We start from the raw sequence: 17,849 nt of genomic DNA, 5'->3' as shown, positions 1-17,849 counted from the left end.
TTACTTCAAATCTCCCATTACCATTTAAAAACAATTACAGATTTTCTTTGCACAAAACTCTCCGTTGGTTATAAAAGGACTAAGAGATGGAGGTTGTTTTATATATTTTATACACATGTAAATATTTCCAGAGTTTGTCATGGTTTAATTGAACGAAGGTATAGGGATCATTCAGGGCCTTCTTATAGTGACGGTTTAGCCTTAGGTCATCCGGTAGAATTAATGGTAGAGAGGGCTCAGCCTATCTCATGTATATGTCAACCCTAATTTATCACAAAAAAAGTTAAATGTAAAAGGGGTTAATTTTAAAAAGTTTAATACCCAACTTTTTTTCAATCTGAGAGAAAGATAAGGAGGATCTCTCATACTAAAATTTTGCTTTTAGTAGGATCCAGTAGTTTAACCCAGGTCTTTTTTCTTAAGAACTTCCAGGTTTTCAAGATTCAGAAGCAATAACTGGAACTATATGAGCCAAGCCAGGTTCTACTTTGTGAGGTTACTGTCTTTACTTTCATGACAGTTCTTAACTCTGTCAAGGCCATGTACTTAGGCCAAATAGGAAATAAATTGAGCCTCAAAAGGCTGGATTTTCCATTAAAAAGTGACCCATGTCCAGAATATGAAACTTCTAGTTTTTAATATTAGCCTGAATAAAAAGATCATTGCCCCTAACTATAAAGTCTTGTTCTGATTTTTCTTTTTCTTTGTAGGCAATGTGTTCATTCATATTACACTTAATATCCAGGATTTATAGATAATTTTTTCACTTTTGTAATCTGAACAAGATCTTTCTTTTCAGCTGTGTTTTGACAGCAATATAATGTATACATATTGTTTATATCTTAAAAATAGTTTCAGTTCAGCTGACTTCCTAGGAGCTAAACCTTTTTTGTTGCTTTCAGAATGCAAATGCAAAAGGTTTTCATCAGGACAGTATATACCTCAAAGCTGTAGTTTATAGCATCCAGGACTTGATTATCTTCAAAGTCAAAATCTTTTTCCGGGAAGCTATTAGGTTAGGTTTTGAATTGACAAAGTTTTATTTAGTGAATTGCTTTACTCTTCTTATCTGTTCTAAACACTGGGGATGAAACTTGCTATCTCTCAATGCTTTCTCTCTCAATCCCCATTCCACATTTTTGTCTGCTGGATATTTACAAGCCAAGTCAGCATGTTTTTACTTCTGTATTTCTATAACCCATAGTAATGTTCTTCTGTTCCCTAAGGCTCTTAACCATCTATGATTTTATTTCATTTATCATCAAGGTCTGTCACTTTATTCCTAATGGGCCTTAATGATCTCTTTTCCTTTCCATCATCATCATCTTAGGATAGGTTCTTAACACTGTACACTTAACTGTTGTGATACCGCTTCTCCCAGTTTGTCACCTTTCCAATATATTTTATAACCATCGCTGAATAATCTGAAGCTCTGCTTCCTTATTACTGTACTGCTCAAAAACCTTTGAAAGTTGTATTTTCTCTAGAATAGGCTTAGGATTCAAACCACTTAGTCTGGCATTTGAGACGCTATAATTTGTCCAGGTTCTCCTTCCCAGCCTTCCTTGTTACTATTCCCCTACTTATACTCTTGATTGCAGCCAAACTGATCTACTCATTATGCAATAATCCTACCTAGTACTTCACATTACCATCCTCTGAACCAAAATGTCCTCTCGATTTTCCTTTTTTGGGCAAATATTTCCCACTATTAAACATCACCCTGGAGTTCAAATTCTCTGGTTACATTTCTAGATCAATTAATTGTCTGTTACCTTCTGTACTTCTTTAGTACTTTCATTTGTCCCATATTGTCTCGATGTGTGTATGTATATACATCTGTGTGTGTTAAGTGTCATGTCTTGTTCGGATTTCCTATGATTTTAACATAGGAGTAATTAATTATATGGTAGATAATCAGCAGTTGGTGGCCATTCTCTATTTTTATGGTTGTTGAAAGCACTATTTTTTTCTATCTTGTAAAACTGTCGTGTAGGGTAGTTCTGGAAGCATTTGCTTTTACATCTGCCATAAATGAAAGCCAAGGCAAGGTTATAAATCACATGAAGGCCTGACATTCTGACTTGGTGATATTACATATGAGGTCTACTGCAGTCAACAGAGGCCCTCCTGCATACTTTTGGAATGTATTGTTAACTGTCCATCAGTTCTTTTCCGCATATCTTGTTCTTGGTCTGTGTTGTGGGCATTGAAGTTTATGATCTCTCCATCACTGGCTGCATGTACAATAAATATGGGAGCTGTCTTAGGTCAACCACTATCAGTTGAAACATTCAGCTTAGGCCAGCAGTTTATCACCTCTGCCTGCTCCTTTCCCTCAGGACTACCCCAGAAATGATTTAGATCTGAAAGGGATTTAGCTTACTTTGGTTCTCTTCTTTACTTAGTTATTTAAGGGGAAGTTTCTCAAAGTCTGAGGGTCCAAGTGGCAGAGAATTAGCCCTGGGGATTCTACTACAGTGTCACAAACAACTCTGAAAACATTCTGGAGTTTTCATATCTTTTCGAACTTTCTTAGGACTTTCCCATAATCAAATACATACTTGGGCAATTTCTACCTAAAGGATAGAAAGCAAATCTCCAGAGCTGCATGTATTTATCTATACTCATTTTGTTCTTTTTTTTAAAAATTGTTTTTAAATTCCAGTATAATTAATGTACAGTGTGACATTAATTTCAGGTATACAATATAGTGATTCAACAATTCTATGTATTACTCAGTGCTCATCAGGATAAGTGTACTGTTAATCTCCTTCTCCTGTTTCACCCATTCTCCACCCACCTCCCCTCTGGTAACCATCAGTTTGTTCTCTATATTTAAGAATCTGCTTTTTTGCCTCTTTTTCTTTGATCATTTTTTTTGTTTCTTAAGTTCCACATATGAGTAAAATCATATGGTATTTGTCTTTCTCTGACTTACTCCACTTAGCATCATACACTCTAGACCCATAGAAGTTGTTGCAAATAGTGAGATTTCATTCTTTTTTATGGCTGAGTGATATTCCACATTTTTATCCATTCATCTGTTCATGTACACTTGGTTTGCTTCTATAGTTTAGCTATTGTAAATAATACTGCTATAAACATAGGAATGCATATATCTTTTCTAGTCAGTGTTTTTGTATTTTTTGGGTAAATACCCAGTAGTAGAATTACTAGATCATATGGTAATTCTATTTTTAATTTTTTGAGGAAACTCCATATTGTTTTCCACAGTGGATACACCAGTTGCTTCTAGTTGCATTCTCATTAACAGTGCACAAGGGTTCCTTTTCCTCCATATCTTTGCCAACATTGTTGTTTCTCATGTTTTTTATTTTAGCCATTCTGACAGGTGTGACGTGATATCTCATTGTGGTTTTGATTTGCATTTCTCCAATGATTAGTGATGTTAAGTATTTTTTCACGTGTCTGTTGGCCATTTGTATGTCTCTTTTGGAAAAATGTCTGTTCATGACTGTCCCATTTTTAAATTGGATTTTTTTTTTTTTTTGGTGTTGAATTTTATAAGTTCTTTCTATATTTTAGATACTAACCCTTTAGTGGATATATCATTTACAAATACCTTCTCCCATTCAGTAGGTTGTCTTTTTTGTTGTTGATTATTTCTTTTGCTGTGCAGAAAGTTTTTATTTTGATGTAGTCCCAATAGTTTATTTTTGCTTTTGTTTCCCTTCCTTCAGGAGACATATCTAGAAAAATGTTGCTAGGGCCAATGTCCAAGAAATTACTGCCTGTGCTCTCTTCTAGGATTTTTATGCTTTCAGGTCTCACAATTAGGTCTTTAATCCATTTAGTATTTATTTTTGTGTATGGTATAAGAAAGTGGCCCAGTTTCATTCTTTTGTATGTAGCTGTCCAGTTTCACGTTCCAGTACCATTTCAACATTTGTTGAAGAGACTGTCTTTTTCCCATTGCATATTCTTGCCTCATTTGTCGTACATTAATTGGCCACTAATCATGGGTTTGTTTCTGGGCTCTCTGTTCTGTTCCAGTGATCTGTGTGTCTGTTTTTATGTTAGTACCATACTGTTTTGATTACTACAGCTTTGTAGTATAGCTTGAAATCTGGGATAGTGGTACCTCCAGTTTTGTTCCTTTTCAAGCTTGCTTTGGCTATTCAGGATCTTTAGTGGTTCCACACAAATTTTAGTATTATTTTTTCTAGTTTTGTGAAAAATGCTGTTGGCATTTTGATAGGGATTTTATTTGATTATGGGTTGCTTTGGGTAGTATTGACATTTTAACAACATTTGCTCTCATGAGCAATCCATGAGCATGTAATATCTTTCCATTTGTTTGTGTCATCTTTAATTTCTTTCACCAATGTTTTATAGTTTTCAGAGTACAGGTCTTTCACCTCTTCGGTTAATTTTATTTCAGGTATTTTATCATTTTGGTTGCAACTGTAAATGGGATTGTTTTATTAATTTCTCTTTCTGTTGGCTCATTAAGTATATAGACATGCAACAGATTTCTGTATATTGATTTTTGTATCCTGCAACTTTGCTGAATTCATTTATCAGCTCTAGTAGTTTTTTGGTGATGTCTTTAGGGTTTTCTATATCGTATCATGTCTACTGCAAATAGTGGAAGTTTTACTTCTTTCTTACCAATTCGGATGCCTTTTATTTCTTTTTCTTATCTGATTGCTGTGGCTAGGACTTCTAGTACTGTGTTGAATAAAAGTGGTGAGAAAGGAAATCTTTGTGTTGTTTCTGACTTCAGGGGAAAAGGTCTCAGTTTTTCCCACTGAGTATGATGTTAGCTGTGGGTCTTTCCTATAAGGCCTTTATCACGTTGAGGGATGTTCCCTCTAAACCTACTTTGTTGAGGGTTTTTATCATGAATGGATACTGTACTTTGTCAAATGATTTTTCTTCATTTATTGAAAAGATCATATGGTTCTTATCCTTTCTCTTATTGATGCGGTGTATCATGTTGATTCATTTGCAAATATTGAACCACCCTGCATTCCAGGAGTAAATTCTACTGAATCATGGTGAATGATTTTTTTAATGTATTGTTGGATTCAGTTTGCCAATATTTTGTTGAGAACTTTTGCATCTATGTTCATCAGAGTGGTTGACCTGTAGTTCTCTTTTTTAGCAGTGTCTTCATCTGGTTTTGAAATCAGGGTCGTGCTAACTTCATACAATGAATTTGGGAGCTTTCCTTCCACTTCTACTTTTTGGAATAGTTTGAGACGAACAGGATTAACTCTTCTTCAAATGCTTGGTAGAATTCACCTGTGAAGCCATCTTGTTTGTTGGGAGTTTGTCAATTACTGATTTAATTTCGTTGCTGGTTATCAGTCTGTTCAAGTTTTCTATTTCTTCATGCTTCAGTTTTGGTAGGTTACATGTTTCTATGAATTTATCCATTTCTACTAGGTTGTCCAATTTGTAAATATACAATTTTTCTTAATATTCTCTTATAATCTCTATATTTCTGTGGTGTCAGTTATTTCTCCTCTTTCATTTCTGATTTCGTTTGAGTGCTCTCTGTTTCTCTCTTTCTCTTTTTTGTAAGTCTAACCAACATTTTATCATTTTTGTTGATCTTTTCCAGAAACTAGCTCCTGGTTTCATTGATCTTCCCTATTGTATTTTTAGTTTCCATTTTGTTAATTTCTGCCCTAACTTATTATTTCCCTCCTTCTGCTGGTTTTGGGTCTTGTTCTTCTTTTTTCTAGCTCCTTTGGGTATAAGAGTTGGTTGTTTATTTGAGATTTTTCCTGCTTCTTGAGGTAGGCCTGTATTGCTATAAACTTCCCTCTTAGAACCGCTTTTGCTGCATCTCAAAGATTTTGGATTTTTATTTGTCTCTGTGTATTATTTGATTTCCTCTTTGATTTCTTAGTTGACCAATTCATTAGGCATGTTATATAATCTCCATCTATTTGTGGTCTTTCCAGATTTTTTCCTTGGGGTTAATTTCTAGTTTTATAGCATTGTCAGAAAAGGTACATGATATGACTTCTGTCATTTTGAATTTGTTGAGACTGGTTTTGTGGTCTAGCATGTGATCCTTTCTGGAGAATGTTCCATGTATACTTGAAAAGAATGTGTATTCCACTGTTTGGGGATGGAATGTTCTGAATATACCTGTTAGATACATCTGGTTCAGTGTGTCATTCAAAGCCACCATTTCCTTTTTCCTTGTTGATTTTCTGTTTGGATGATGTATCCATTGATTTCAGTGTGGTGTTAGTCTGCTACTACTATTGTATTACTATCAATTACTTTCTTTATGTTTGTTGTGAGCTGCTTTGTCTATTTGGGAGCTTCCATGTTGGGTGCATAAATATTTTACAGTTGTTACATATTGTTGGATTGTTCTCTTTATGATTATGTAATGTTCTTCTGTGTTTCTTGTTACTGTCTTTATTTTAAAGTCTGTTTTGTCCACTGTAAGTATTACTACCCTGGCTTTCTCTTAAAATCCATTTGCATGATAAATGTTTCTTCATCCCTCTCATTTTCAATCTGCAGATGTCTTTAGGTTTGAAATGAGTCTCTTGAAGACAGTATCTAGATGGGTCTTGCTTTTTTATCCATTCCGTCACCCTATGTTTTTTGATTGGAAGGTTTAGTTCATTTACATTCAACGTAATTATTGATAGGTATGTATGTATTGCTATTTCGTTACTTGTTTTACTGTTGTTTTGTAGCTCTTCTCTGTTCCTTTTTTCTCTTGCTCTCCTCTCTCTTGATTTGCTGGCTTTCTTTAGTGATATACTTGGATTCCTTTTCTTTATTTTTTGTACATCTATTACCAGTTTCGTGATGTGTGGTTACCATTAGGTTTATTTTATTTTTTTTATAATAATATTTTTTATTATGTTAGTCACCATACAGTACATCCCTAGTTTTTGATGTAAAGTTCCATGATTCATTAGTTGCGTATAACACCCAGTGCACCTTGCAATATGTGCCCTCCTTAATACCCATCACCAGCCTATCCCATTCCCCCACCCCCCTCCCCCCTGAAGCCCTCAGTTTGTTTCCCAGAGTCCATAGTCTCTCATGGTTCATTCCCCCTTCTGTTTACTCCCCCTTTCTTCTTCCATTAGGTTTATTTTTAACATCTTATGCATATAACAGTCTGTATTAATTTGATTGTTGCTTAAGTTTGGACCCATTCTAAAGGTACCAAAACTTATTCCTCTCCCCTCCATATTTTAGGTATAGTGTCATACTTTACATATTTTTATTTTGTGAAACCCTTGACTGGTTTTTATAGCTATACTTAATTTTACTGCTTTTGTGCTTCCTACTTTTCTTATTCCCATTTATGGTCTTTCCTTTCCACTTGAAGAATCCCCTTTAACATTTCTTGTAAGACTGGTTTAATGGTGATGTATTTCTTTAACTTTTGTTTATCTGGGAAATTCTTTGCCTGTCCTCCTATTTGGAATGACAGCCTTGTTGGATAGAGTATTGTTGGTTGCATGTTTTTTGTTTTGTTTTTTTCTTTCAGCACTTTGAATATATCATGCCACTTGCTTGTGGCCTGCAAAGTTTCTGCTGAAAAATCAGCTGATAGCTTTATGGGCTTTCCCTTGTATGTACTGTCTTCTTTTCTCTTGCTGCTTTTAAAATTCTTTATCGTTACTTTTTTTTTGCCATTTAATTACTGTGTGTCTTGGTGTGAACTTCCCTGGGTTGATTTTGTTGGGGGCTCTCTGCCTCCTGGGTCTGGATTTATGTATCTTTTCCCATTTTAGGAATTTTCAGCTACCGTTTCTTCAAATAAATTTTCTGCCCCCTTTTCTCTCTCTTCTTCTTCTGGGATCCGTATAATGCAAATGTTACTTCTGAAGATGTTGCTGAGTTCCCTTAATCTATTCTCGTTCTTTATTAATCTTATTTCTTTCTCCTGTTCAGCTTGTTTTCCATTACTCTGTTCTTCAGGTTACTGATCTGTACTTCTCTTTTCTCTGTTCTATTTATTTTCTCTAGTGTATTTTGAATTTCATGTCTAGATGTTAGGAAAGTCAGCAACATCAAGTCAGCTGTTGCAAGTAGCAGCCTTACTGTTGCAAGTAGCATCCTTATAAAAAAGAGGTCCTGTGGTGCTCTGTAGTGCAATGTCCCTTGTTCATCAGCACCTGGCACTTCCAGGATGTCTCATGTGTGTTGTATGCACCCTCCTGTTGTGGCTGAGCTGTGTTTACCTTCAGTGTAGTCATCTGCAATGACTCCCTTTGCCTGTTTGGGGCAGAGTTTGGTCCCTGTATTGTTAATGGGCCACTCTGGAGCTGCCTTGGGCTTGAGTTGGGTCAGACCAGGTGTTTGCTAGAGTTGTGGTTGCACTGAACTGCAGGGTGCTATCCCTGTGTTATCGCCTTGGAGGCTTTTGTTGGTGGGTGAGGCCTGCAGTCAGACCAGATATCTGCCCACTGGTAAGGCTGCAGTCAAACTGGTGTGTGTGGTTATCTTCCCCTCTCCCTTGTACAGGAGTCACTTTGGAGTGGTACGGGCTGCTTGCACAAAGCCACACCTGTGGCACCACTTTGGATATACTCCTTCTGAGGCCACGTTTGGGGTGGGTGGTGAGTCTGCAGAACAGCCCAGGAATGGGGCACACTTTTAGCAATCCAGGTGGAAATTGTTTGTGCTGTGCTGATTCCTGCAAGTGTCTGTATATATAGGCTGAGGGGTGGGAAGGAAATGGTGCCCACCAGCTCTTTTGTTCTTGGAGAAGTCTCCCAAAGATCCCTGACCCTCCAGCACACACTCTGAGATTTATAAATAAATCTCCTTCCTGTGTACCCCAGGCATTTTCCAAAATGCTGCTTTTATGCTGTATCTCAGCGGGGGTGTTTGTTGTGCTATTTATTGGCGGGGACTCAGTTTCCTCTTGCCCTCCAGCTTTCCCAGAGCCAAGCTGCTCATTTTTAATGTTCCAGGTGGTGAGCACAACTGATTGTAGAAACTCCAGATATTAACCCCCTCTGGTTCTGAAAACCAAATGTTATGGGGACCTTCCCGATGCAGGTCCCTGTGACTGCGGTGCCTGGTGTGGAGTCAGCTCTTGTCCCTTCTCTGTGCTTGTAGTGCCTCTCCCTCCCATGGACAGTCTCATGGATCAGCGTGGTTCCCGACTGTGTCTCCACCCTTCCTGCCATTTTTGATGCAGTCTCTTCTCTATGTGTAACTGTGGAAAATTTGTTTTGCCAGTCTTTTGGTCATTTTCTGGGTTGTTTACACTGATGTGGTTTATCTAGTTGTATTCATTAGATGAGGTGAGGTTAGGGTCCTCTGACTCTGCCATCTTTCTCAGAAGTCCCCTATACACATTTCATCCTGAAAATGACTTGAAGGACATATCTTGAAGTTGTTTTGAAGATAATATAATACAAGTAACTGGGAAGAAAGAGAAAATGAGGATAGGAGAGAAAAAGATTAAACCAGGAATAAATTTAGTGTCCCTAGGAAATACCACAATATCTTTTTAGAAAGATGGGTCATCAGTTTTTTTCCCAGTTTTCTGGCAGACATCAGAAATAAGGAATTAAAGAGCCATATACATTAATTGCAGTGTCCATATTTTAGGGAAAGGGAAGAAAGAAAAGCAATTTGTTTAATATAAGCATAGTTACTCTTTAGGTATTGAGGCCTGCAAGAAATTCCTTCTGTGCTTCCACAGAGAGGACTGTATGAAGTTGTAAAACATCCTTTACTTCTCTATAGTAAATATAATTGTTTTATAGGGTTCAGTTTGGCTGTTCCCTGCTGTAACAGCATAGCAAAAGAATTTTGTATAATTTCCTAAAGGTACTTATACAAATGGCTAAAACGTAGTCCCAGACACAGCTTTCTGATGATTTGGTCTATTTCAAGATTAACATTTAGAGTATCTGGATTAGAGGAGTGAATAAAGAATATATTTAGTGCATAAAAATATATTTTTGCTTTAAAATAAAACAAAAAATTGTTTTATTTTAATTTTTGTGTAAAAAATAAAGTTATATACACATATGTAAGTCACTAAATTCTGCATGTTTGATGAGAAAAACAAATAGCACCTCCACTCTAACTCTGTTTCTTTTTCTCCCAAGGCAATTTGCTTTTAACTCTTAATATTTTGGTGTTTCTCAGTGTCTAGATAACATACTTATAGAGCATCTTCAGTTTTCAATCTTTGCATTAGCTATTGACTTTCTTTTATGCTAACAGGTTTTAGTTCTCTTTCCTCCCTCTGCTTCCACAGTACATATGCACATATTCAATATAGAGCCTCTTCCCCATTCTCCTGATGTAATTTAAATTTTGGTTAACTCAATATTTGCGTTTATATCAATGTTTACATTTTTATGACTACAAATGAGATGTATTATTTTTATTTTCCTCAGCATCTTTTCCTCCCTTAGAGATAATAACTGTGTTTTTGTTGTTGTTACTTAGTTTTCTTTGTATTTATCAATGTGATTTAACTCCAGATTTACTGCCATTTATCTACATCTCCTGTTAAAATGTTTATTCCTGTCAATTTTGATTTTATGAAGAAAATTTGGAGTCTTTCTTATCCTTAGGATAGGATACTGTTTTCATCCTAGGATATCTCCTTTTACATCTCTCCTATATTAGATCTCCTGTTTCTTATATTCCTTGTTTTTCTCATCTTGGTTTTGTGTCATCATTTTGTTGAAAGAAATCATTTAGTAGCTCCATAAGAAAAGATACAGGGGAGGTAAAGTTATTGAAAATGTCTTTTCCCTCTCATATTTGATTATTATTTTGGCTGGGTGTAGAATTCTAGGCTGAAAATAATTCCCATGCAAAATTGTGAAGATATTTGGTCTGTTGCCTTTTAGTTTACATTGTGGTTCAGAAGTCTAAAGTTATTCTGTTTCCTGATCCTTTCAGTATGATCTGTTTCTTTTTCTCTTTCTCTTTCTGTCTCTCTGTCTCTGTTTCTTTCTCTCTCATCTTTTTCTGGAAATGTATAGAATTTTTTAGTCCTGTGTATTCTGAAATTTCATGACAGTGTATTTTGATGTGGGTCTGTTTTCATTCATCATTGTGTCTAGTCCTTTGACTCTAACAAGTCATATTCATCAATTTTGGGAGATTCTTTTGAATTACATTTTACTATTTTCCCTGTCCTTTTTCTCCGTTTTTTTTTTTTTTTTTTTTTTTTTTTTGGAAAAGCGTGTTCATGTGGATATAGGACCTTCTGGATTGGTTCTATAATTTTCTTCTCTTTTTTATTCTTTTTGCTATACTTTGGGAAGACTTTCTCACCTTTGTCTTTAGAGCCCATATTGAGGTTTTCATTTTTGCTGTCACGTTCCTAATTTCTAAGGATTTCTTTTTTTTTTTTCTTTTTCTTGTCACATGAATATATGTTCTTAACTTATCTCTCCAGGAATAGTGGTGGTAATTTTGTTCTTTGATGTTTTCCCATAATGAATTTTTCTTTAATATTTTTTTCTGCTGCAGTGTTTCTAATTTCTAATATTCTCTCTTAAATCTTGAAGTATATTCTATTCTTTCCCCTAATAAACTCTTTTGAGTTACTTTTCTTCTAGTTCTTTTCATCCTAGCCTTAATGATAACCATTCTTCAGGTGAAGGTTAATCCTTGATTTACTCTTAATGTTTAAGGGTAAGGTCTAAAAAGCTTGTGGATGGGGCTTACCAACTGTGAGGTTGGTGATTGTAGTAGGGTGATCTTGCTGAGCTTTTTGTGTGTAGTCCCCATGTTGATATCTTTAGTTCCTCTTGGGCTGGTCAGATTTTCTAGAGAAGACTTCTCATTTCCTGCATGGATGGTAAAGGCGTGGGTGCCAGCACTGTCCAAGTTGAGTATGGGAAAGTCTTCAAGCATTCAGGAGGCATGTATTGACTTGATCACCCTTGTTTTAGAACAGTACCTTTACCTTCATTTGTGCCTGGTATTTCATGCTCCAGAGACACTTCTTTTACCTTCTCCAAAGAATAAAACTCTAGTTGTCATTAGAGTTAACAAAAGATGTGGAACTGAGGAGAGTACTTAGGGATGCAATTGTTTTTTAAGCAGCTTTCATCTAATCCTCCTTATTTCAGCTACCACCTTCTCCCTACCCCCATCACCATCTTCTCCAGAGGTACCTGGTGCTGTTAATTCCTGAGCCTTTTGAAGATTCTACAGAGTAAGTTCTATTGGTTCTTGGCTTCCCTTACTGCCAGCTTAAGATTTGGCTTTCCCAGATCTGTTAAGTCAGTTACCACTTATGCATCTGCTTTTTAGCTTCCAAAATTAATTTTGTTGCTGCTGACTCCTCTCTTGTTCTTCCTGTTCTTGTGTTTTGTGCTTATAAAATGATGCCTTTATTGTAGCTTTAATGATGTTTCTAAGAGTGGGTGAAAGAGACATGTGTTCAAGGTCCCCTTTTAATCCACATGTCCTAACATTATTTCTTACTACCAAGCTTTTAATGAGTACTGGGGATAAAGAATTTGAAGACACACCTGGAATGTAAATAGGCAGTTTTGTTGATTAAAAGCAAGTCCATCATTATTGTATTGTCATCATCATTGCCCTCACCATCACCACAATCACCATTAATTTTCTCATGTAATTCTCATAATCTAATGAGGAGTACCATGAGGGAGGTAAGGGAAATTAAGGTAAGAGAAATATTATAGGTACAGGATATTAAGGCTTGGGTTGTAAGGAATATGCATAGGGTCATACAACCTATGTGGGCAGGATGTTGGACCCCAAAGCCTAAGTACTTTTAAACCACTGGGCCTGGGCATTGCTGCCTTCTTTTTATAGTCAGCATCAGCTAAGCTAGATTAAGGTTGATATCCATTTAAGAAAGTTTAAAAGCCTAAGCAGGGCACAGGGCTAAATAGGAAGTCAGTCTATCTTTACGTTTCTTATTCTGCGGAGTTACCACCCACAGAGAAACTGTCCTTTAAGTCTGTCCTGTGTCTGAGCTTTAGATGAAGAGTCAACCTAGGACCTCAGGAGCAGGGGCCTGGGGTACTTGCAGGAAAGGTCAGGCCCTGTAGCCTTGATGGTGGCTCTGTGGGGTGATTCTCACCAGCCTGGCTGCCTTTATTTCACCATTTTAGATATCTGTGTTGCAAATATATATGTTAATGAACTTGTTAGGTGCTGACAGTCTGTTGTGGTGTCTGACTTACTTAGTAGGGAGCTGTTGATGATTTACAGCTGGGTCAATGAGATGTGCTGAATCACCCTTTTATTTTCCCTTTGGTTAAAGCTGAAGGAACTGAAGAATCTGCAGCAACAGTACTTACAAATTAACCAAGAAATCACTGAATTACGTCCACTGAAGGCTCGACTTCAGGAGTATCAAGATAAGACAAAAAATTTTCAGATTATGCAAGAAGAGCTAAGGCAGGAAAATCTCTCCTGGCAGCATGAACTGCATCAGCTCAGGTATGATAGTTCTTGCTTTTTGACCCTTCTCTTTTCCATTTTTTTAAAAACTTTTTATTATAAAATAATTATAGTTTTATAAGAAGTTGCAAGATAATACAGAGAGCTCCTGTGTACTTTCACCCAGTTTCCACCAATGTTAACATCTTACATTACTATAGTATACCAAAATTAGGAAATGACATGGGTGCAATTCAAAGACCTTTTTCAGATTTCATCAAATTTACCTTCACTCAAGTGTGTGTGTGTGGGTGGGTGTTTGTGTGTGTAGTTCTGTGCAACTTTATCATATGTGTAAATACATGTAATCATCATGACAACCAAGATACACAAGTGCTCCATTACCACAAATAATGTCCCTTGTGCTACTAACTTATAGTCCTAGTCTTCCCCCCATGTCACCATCCCTAACTCTGACAACCACTAATCTCTTCTCCATCTCTTTCATTTTGCCATTTTTGAGAATTTTTTTTAAGTTTGTATTTAAATTCCAGTTAGTTAAAATACAGAGTTTTAAGTGGAATCCTACAGTATGTAACCTTTTGAAGTTAGCTTTATTCACACATCATAATGCCCTTGAGGTCCATCAACATTATTCATGTATCAATAGTTCATTCTTTTTTATTGATAAGTAATATTCCATGGTATGAGTGTATTGCTTTAGCCATTCACCCATGAGTGTTAGTTATGATTTTTAGCTATTATTAATAAAGCTGCTGTAAACATTTGTGTATAGGTTTTTATGTGGACAATAAGCTTCCATTTCTCTGAGATGTTTGTCCAGGAGTACAAATGCTAGGTTGTATGGTAAGTGTCTGTTTAGTTTTTCAAGAAACTGTAAAATTATATTCAAGAATGACTGTACCAGGGGCGCCTGGGTGACTCAGTCATTAAGCGTCTGCCTCAGTCATTAAGCGTCTGCCTTCGGCTCAGGGCGTGATCCTGGCGTTCTGGGATTGAGCCCCACGTCAGGCTCTTCCGCTGGGAGCCTGCTTCTTCCTCTCCCACTCCTCCTGCTTGTGTTCCCTCTCTAGCTGGCTGTCTCTGTCAAATGAATAAATAAAAATCTTTTAAAAAAAAAAGAATGACTGTACCATTTTATATTCCTACCAGCAATATATGAGTGATCCAGTTTCAATATCAAATGCTATATCCTTGTCAGCATTTGATGTTTTAACTGTATTTTAATTTTTTAATAGGTATGTCATGCTGTCCCAGTGTGGTTTTAATTTGCATAATGGCTAATAATGTTGAATTTTTTTATTGCTTATTGATATCCATATGTCCTTTTTGATTGTTCATGTGATTTATCCATTTTTTATTTAGGTTGTTAATTTTTTTTACTGTTGAGTTTTGAGGGTTCTTTATATGTCTAGGTACGAGTTCCTTGTCAGATAGGTGGCTTGCAAGTATTTTCTCCGCCTGCAGTTTATCTTTTCATTCTTCTCAATAAGGTCTTTTTAATTTTGATGAAATCCAATTTAATGATTATTTTTCTCTTTATACAGATTCAATAATTTCTGTTCTATCTTAATATTCACTGATTCTTGATTCTTTCCTTCATCACTTCCATTCTGCTATTGAGTGCATTGAGTTTGCTTTTATTTTGGATATTGTATTTTTCAGTTCTACAATTTCCATTCAGTTCTTTATATCTTCTATTTCTTCACTGAGGTTTTCTCTGTTTTTTTAAATTGAAAAATAGTTAACATACAATGTTACATAAGTTTCATCTGTACAACATAATGATTCAATAATTGTATGCATTATGCAGTGCCTACCACAATAAGTGTAGTTACCATCTGTCACCATACAAAGTAATTACAATATTATTGATTACATTTCCTGTGGTGAACTTTTCATTCCTTGATTATTTTATAACTGAAAGTTTGTACCTCTTAATCCTCTCACCTGTTTTGCCCATCCTCCCACCTCCTCTCCTCTGGCAGTCACCAATTTGTTCTCTGTATTTGAGTCCACTTCTTTTTTTGTTTGTTTGTTGTTTTTCAGATTTTACATAGAAGTGAAATTATATGGTATTTGTCTTTTTCTGACTTATTTCACTTAGCATAATACCTTCTAGGCCCATCCATGTTGTGAATGGCAAAATTTCTTTCTTTTTTTAGTTGAGTAATATTTCTGTGTGTGTGCATGTGTGTATGTGTACACCAGATCTTCTTTATCCATTCATCTATCAGTGAACATTTGAGTTGCTTCTATATCTTGGCTACTATAAATCATGCTTCAGTGAACATAAGGATGTATATATCTTTTTGAATTAGTGTTTGATTTTCTTTGGGAAAATACCCAGTAGTGGAATTACTGGGTTGTATGGTATTCTGTTTTTAATTTTTTGAGGACCTTCATACTGTTTTCCATAGTGGCTGCACCAATTTACATTCCCAGCAATAGTGCATGAGGGTTCCTTTTTCTCCACATCCTCACCAACACTTACTATTTATTGTCTTTATGATTCTGACTTCTGTGAGGTGTCTTATTGTGGTTTTGATTTGCATTTCTCTGAAGATTATAATGCTGAACATTTTCATGTGTATGTTGTCTATCTGTGTATCTTTTTTGGAGAAATGTGAAGCTTTCTGTTTTCGTTTGTTTCCAGTGTGTTAGCAATTGCTGTTGAAGCATTTTGTGGTGGCTGCTTTAATCCTTATATAATTCTATAACAGATGTAATTCAACATCTCTGTCATTTCAGTGTTGTAATCTGTTGATTTTCTTTTCTCGATCAAGTCATAACTTCCTGGCTTTTAGTATGATGAGTGATTTTCAGTTGTATCCTGAACATTTTGGAGATTATAAGACTCTCAATCTTATTTAAATCCTCAGCTTTAGTCGGCTTCCACTGATACTTTATTGCTGGATGGTGGGTGAAGTCCAGTGGGCTTCCTACTCAGCCTTCATTGATACCGTAGGAGAGGAGGTGCCTTGATACTGCCAGGAAGAGGCAGAAGTCCAGGCTCCCCACCTGTACTCCACTGACACTGCAGTTGAGGGGGAAGCAGTGCCTCATTACTGTTAGGTGAGAGCAGAAGTCCAAGCTCCATACATGGACTCCATTGATAGCACTGGGGGGTTGTGGAGAAAGCATTTCATTATCACTGGGTCGTGGTGAAAGTCCAGGTGCCCCACTCAGTCCTCACTGACACTGTAGGAGGGTGGTTGAGGAGGGGTACCTTGTTACTCCTGGGTAGTGCCCGAAGTCCAAACTTCCCTGTTGGCCTCTTCTGATAATATGTCTGTAGGGACAGGGAGGAATGCTTTGTTACCTTGTTATAGGTGGAGGTAGATGTCCAGGCCCCACATGTTGTCTCCATTGACCCCTACAGTGGGGTGTGGGTGGGAGCGATCAGAGTCACCGCTTTTCCACTGGATGGTAGTGACAGCCAGGTACACTCTTGGTCTTTTCTGACACCACTCCAACTAAGGAACACCTAGTTATCTGCAGGCAAGGATGTAAGTATAGTTTTCCACTAGGATTTTATTGTTTGGGGTGGGGGGAGCGTGCTGTGGTTTTTCCATGATGTTCATCTAGAACAGAGTGATTATTGTCATTAATATTTCTGTCTCACTAGGCTTCCCATTCCTGGTCTTTTGGCAAGAGGGAGCAGACTTTTTTTGGCACGCATTGGTTTTTGGATCTTTCTTCACCCAATTTGGGATATCTAAAATTCAAAAAGAAAAACCAGCGAATTCACTCTCTTGTCATTTCTCATGTCCTATGGTCCCTAGTTGGTCCAACTTCTTCTCTCCCTCTTTCTAAGTCTTCCTGTGTTTGTTTTTATACATAATTCCCAGAGTTTTTATCTATACTTAGTGGGAGAAATAAAGAGATACACAGGTGTTCCATCCTGTCTGGATCCAGAAATCCAAGCCCTTTTCTTTTAAAGACCAGTAATAGCACTATATGGTATTATTAGAGCAGAAAAAATAAAACAAGAAGTGTAATTCTTGTTTTTTTATTTCTAAATAAAATTGAAGTTTATTTCCTTCTCATATGAAAAAGTCTGGAGGAGGATAGTCTGGAGGAAGATGGTGTAATAGCTCCACAGCTCCTTTTTCTGCTCTACTATCAGCATGTTGCTTTTACCTCCTGCTCCAGGATGGTTGCTGGAGTGTTACCTGTTATATGGACATTCTACACAGAAGGAAAGATAAATATAGGAGAAGATCACCACCCTTTTCTTTTAAGGAGACTTACTAGGTGTTTCCACTTAGGATACGATCCCACTTAGGTCTCATTAGAAGAACTTAGTCACATATATCTAGCTACCAGGGGGGAGGCTGAGAAATCTGTCTTTATATAGACAGGCCGTGTGCCCAGGTTTAAAAACCAAGGTTCTGTTATTAAGGAGGAAGGGAGAAGAATGAATATGAGTATTGAAGAAGACTTTTAACACTCTCTGCCAC

At 36.6% G+C, this 17,849-nt stretch overlaps 1 protein-coding gene across 8 annotated transcripts in view; it reads left to right on the top strand.

The window, feature by feature from the left end:
• The window catches only part of GOLGB1 (golgin B1), a 103,528-nt gene that overhangs the window by 71,637 nt on the left and 14,042 nt on the right, over positions 1-17,849 (top strand). For 7 of the 8 annotated variants that reach the window (XM_011236729.3, XM_034659217.1, XM_034659228.1 and 4 more), the window contains one exon: positions 13,247-13,425. In XM_011236729.3, the coding sequence (XP_011235031.1) occupies positions 13,247-13,425 (179 nt within the window). Of the gene's footprint in view, positions 1-12,077; positions 12,164-13,246; positions 13,426-17,849 lie in introns of those variants that run through there. The other variant, XM_019809512.2, reaches the window with a different exon arrangement.

This window comes from Ailuropoda melanoleuca, chromosome 1 (assembly GCF_002007445.2).
Source record: "Ailuropoda melanoleuca isolate Jingjing chromosome 1, ASM200744v2, whole genome shotgun sequence".
Taxonomy (NCBI): domain Eukaryota; kingdom Metazoa; phylum Chordata; class Mammalia; order Carnivora; family Ursidae; genus Ailuropoda; species Ailuropoda melanoleuca.
This window is presented reverse-complemented; position numbering and strand designations above follow the sequence as displayed.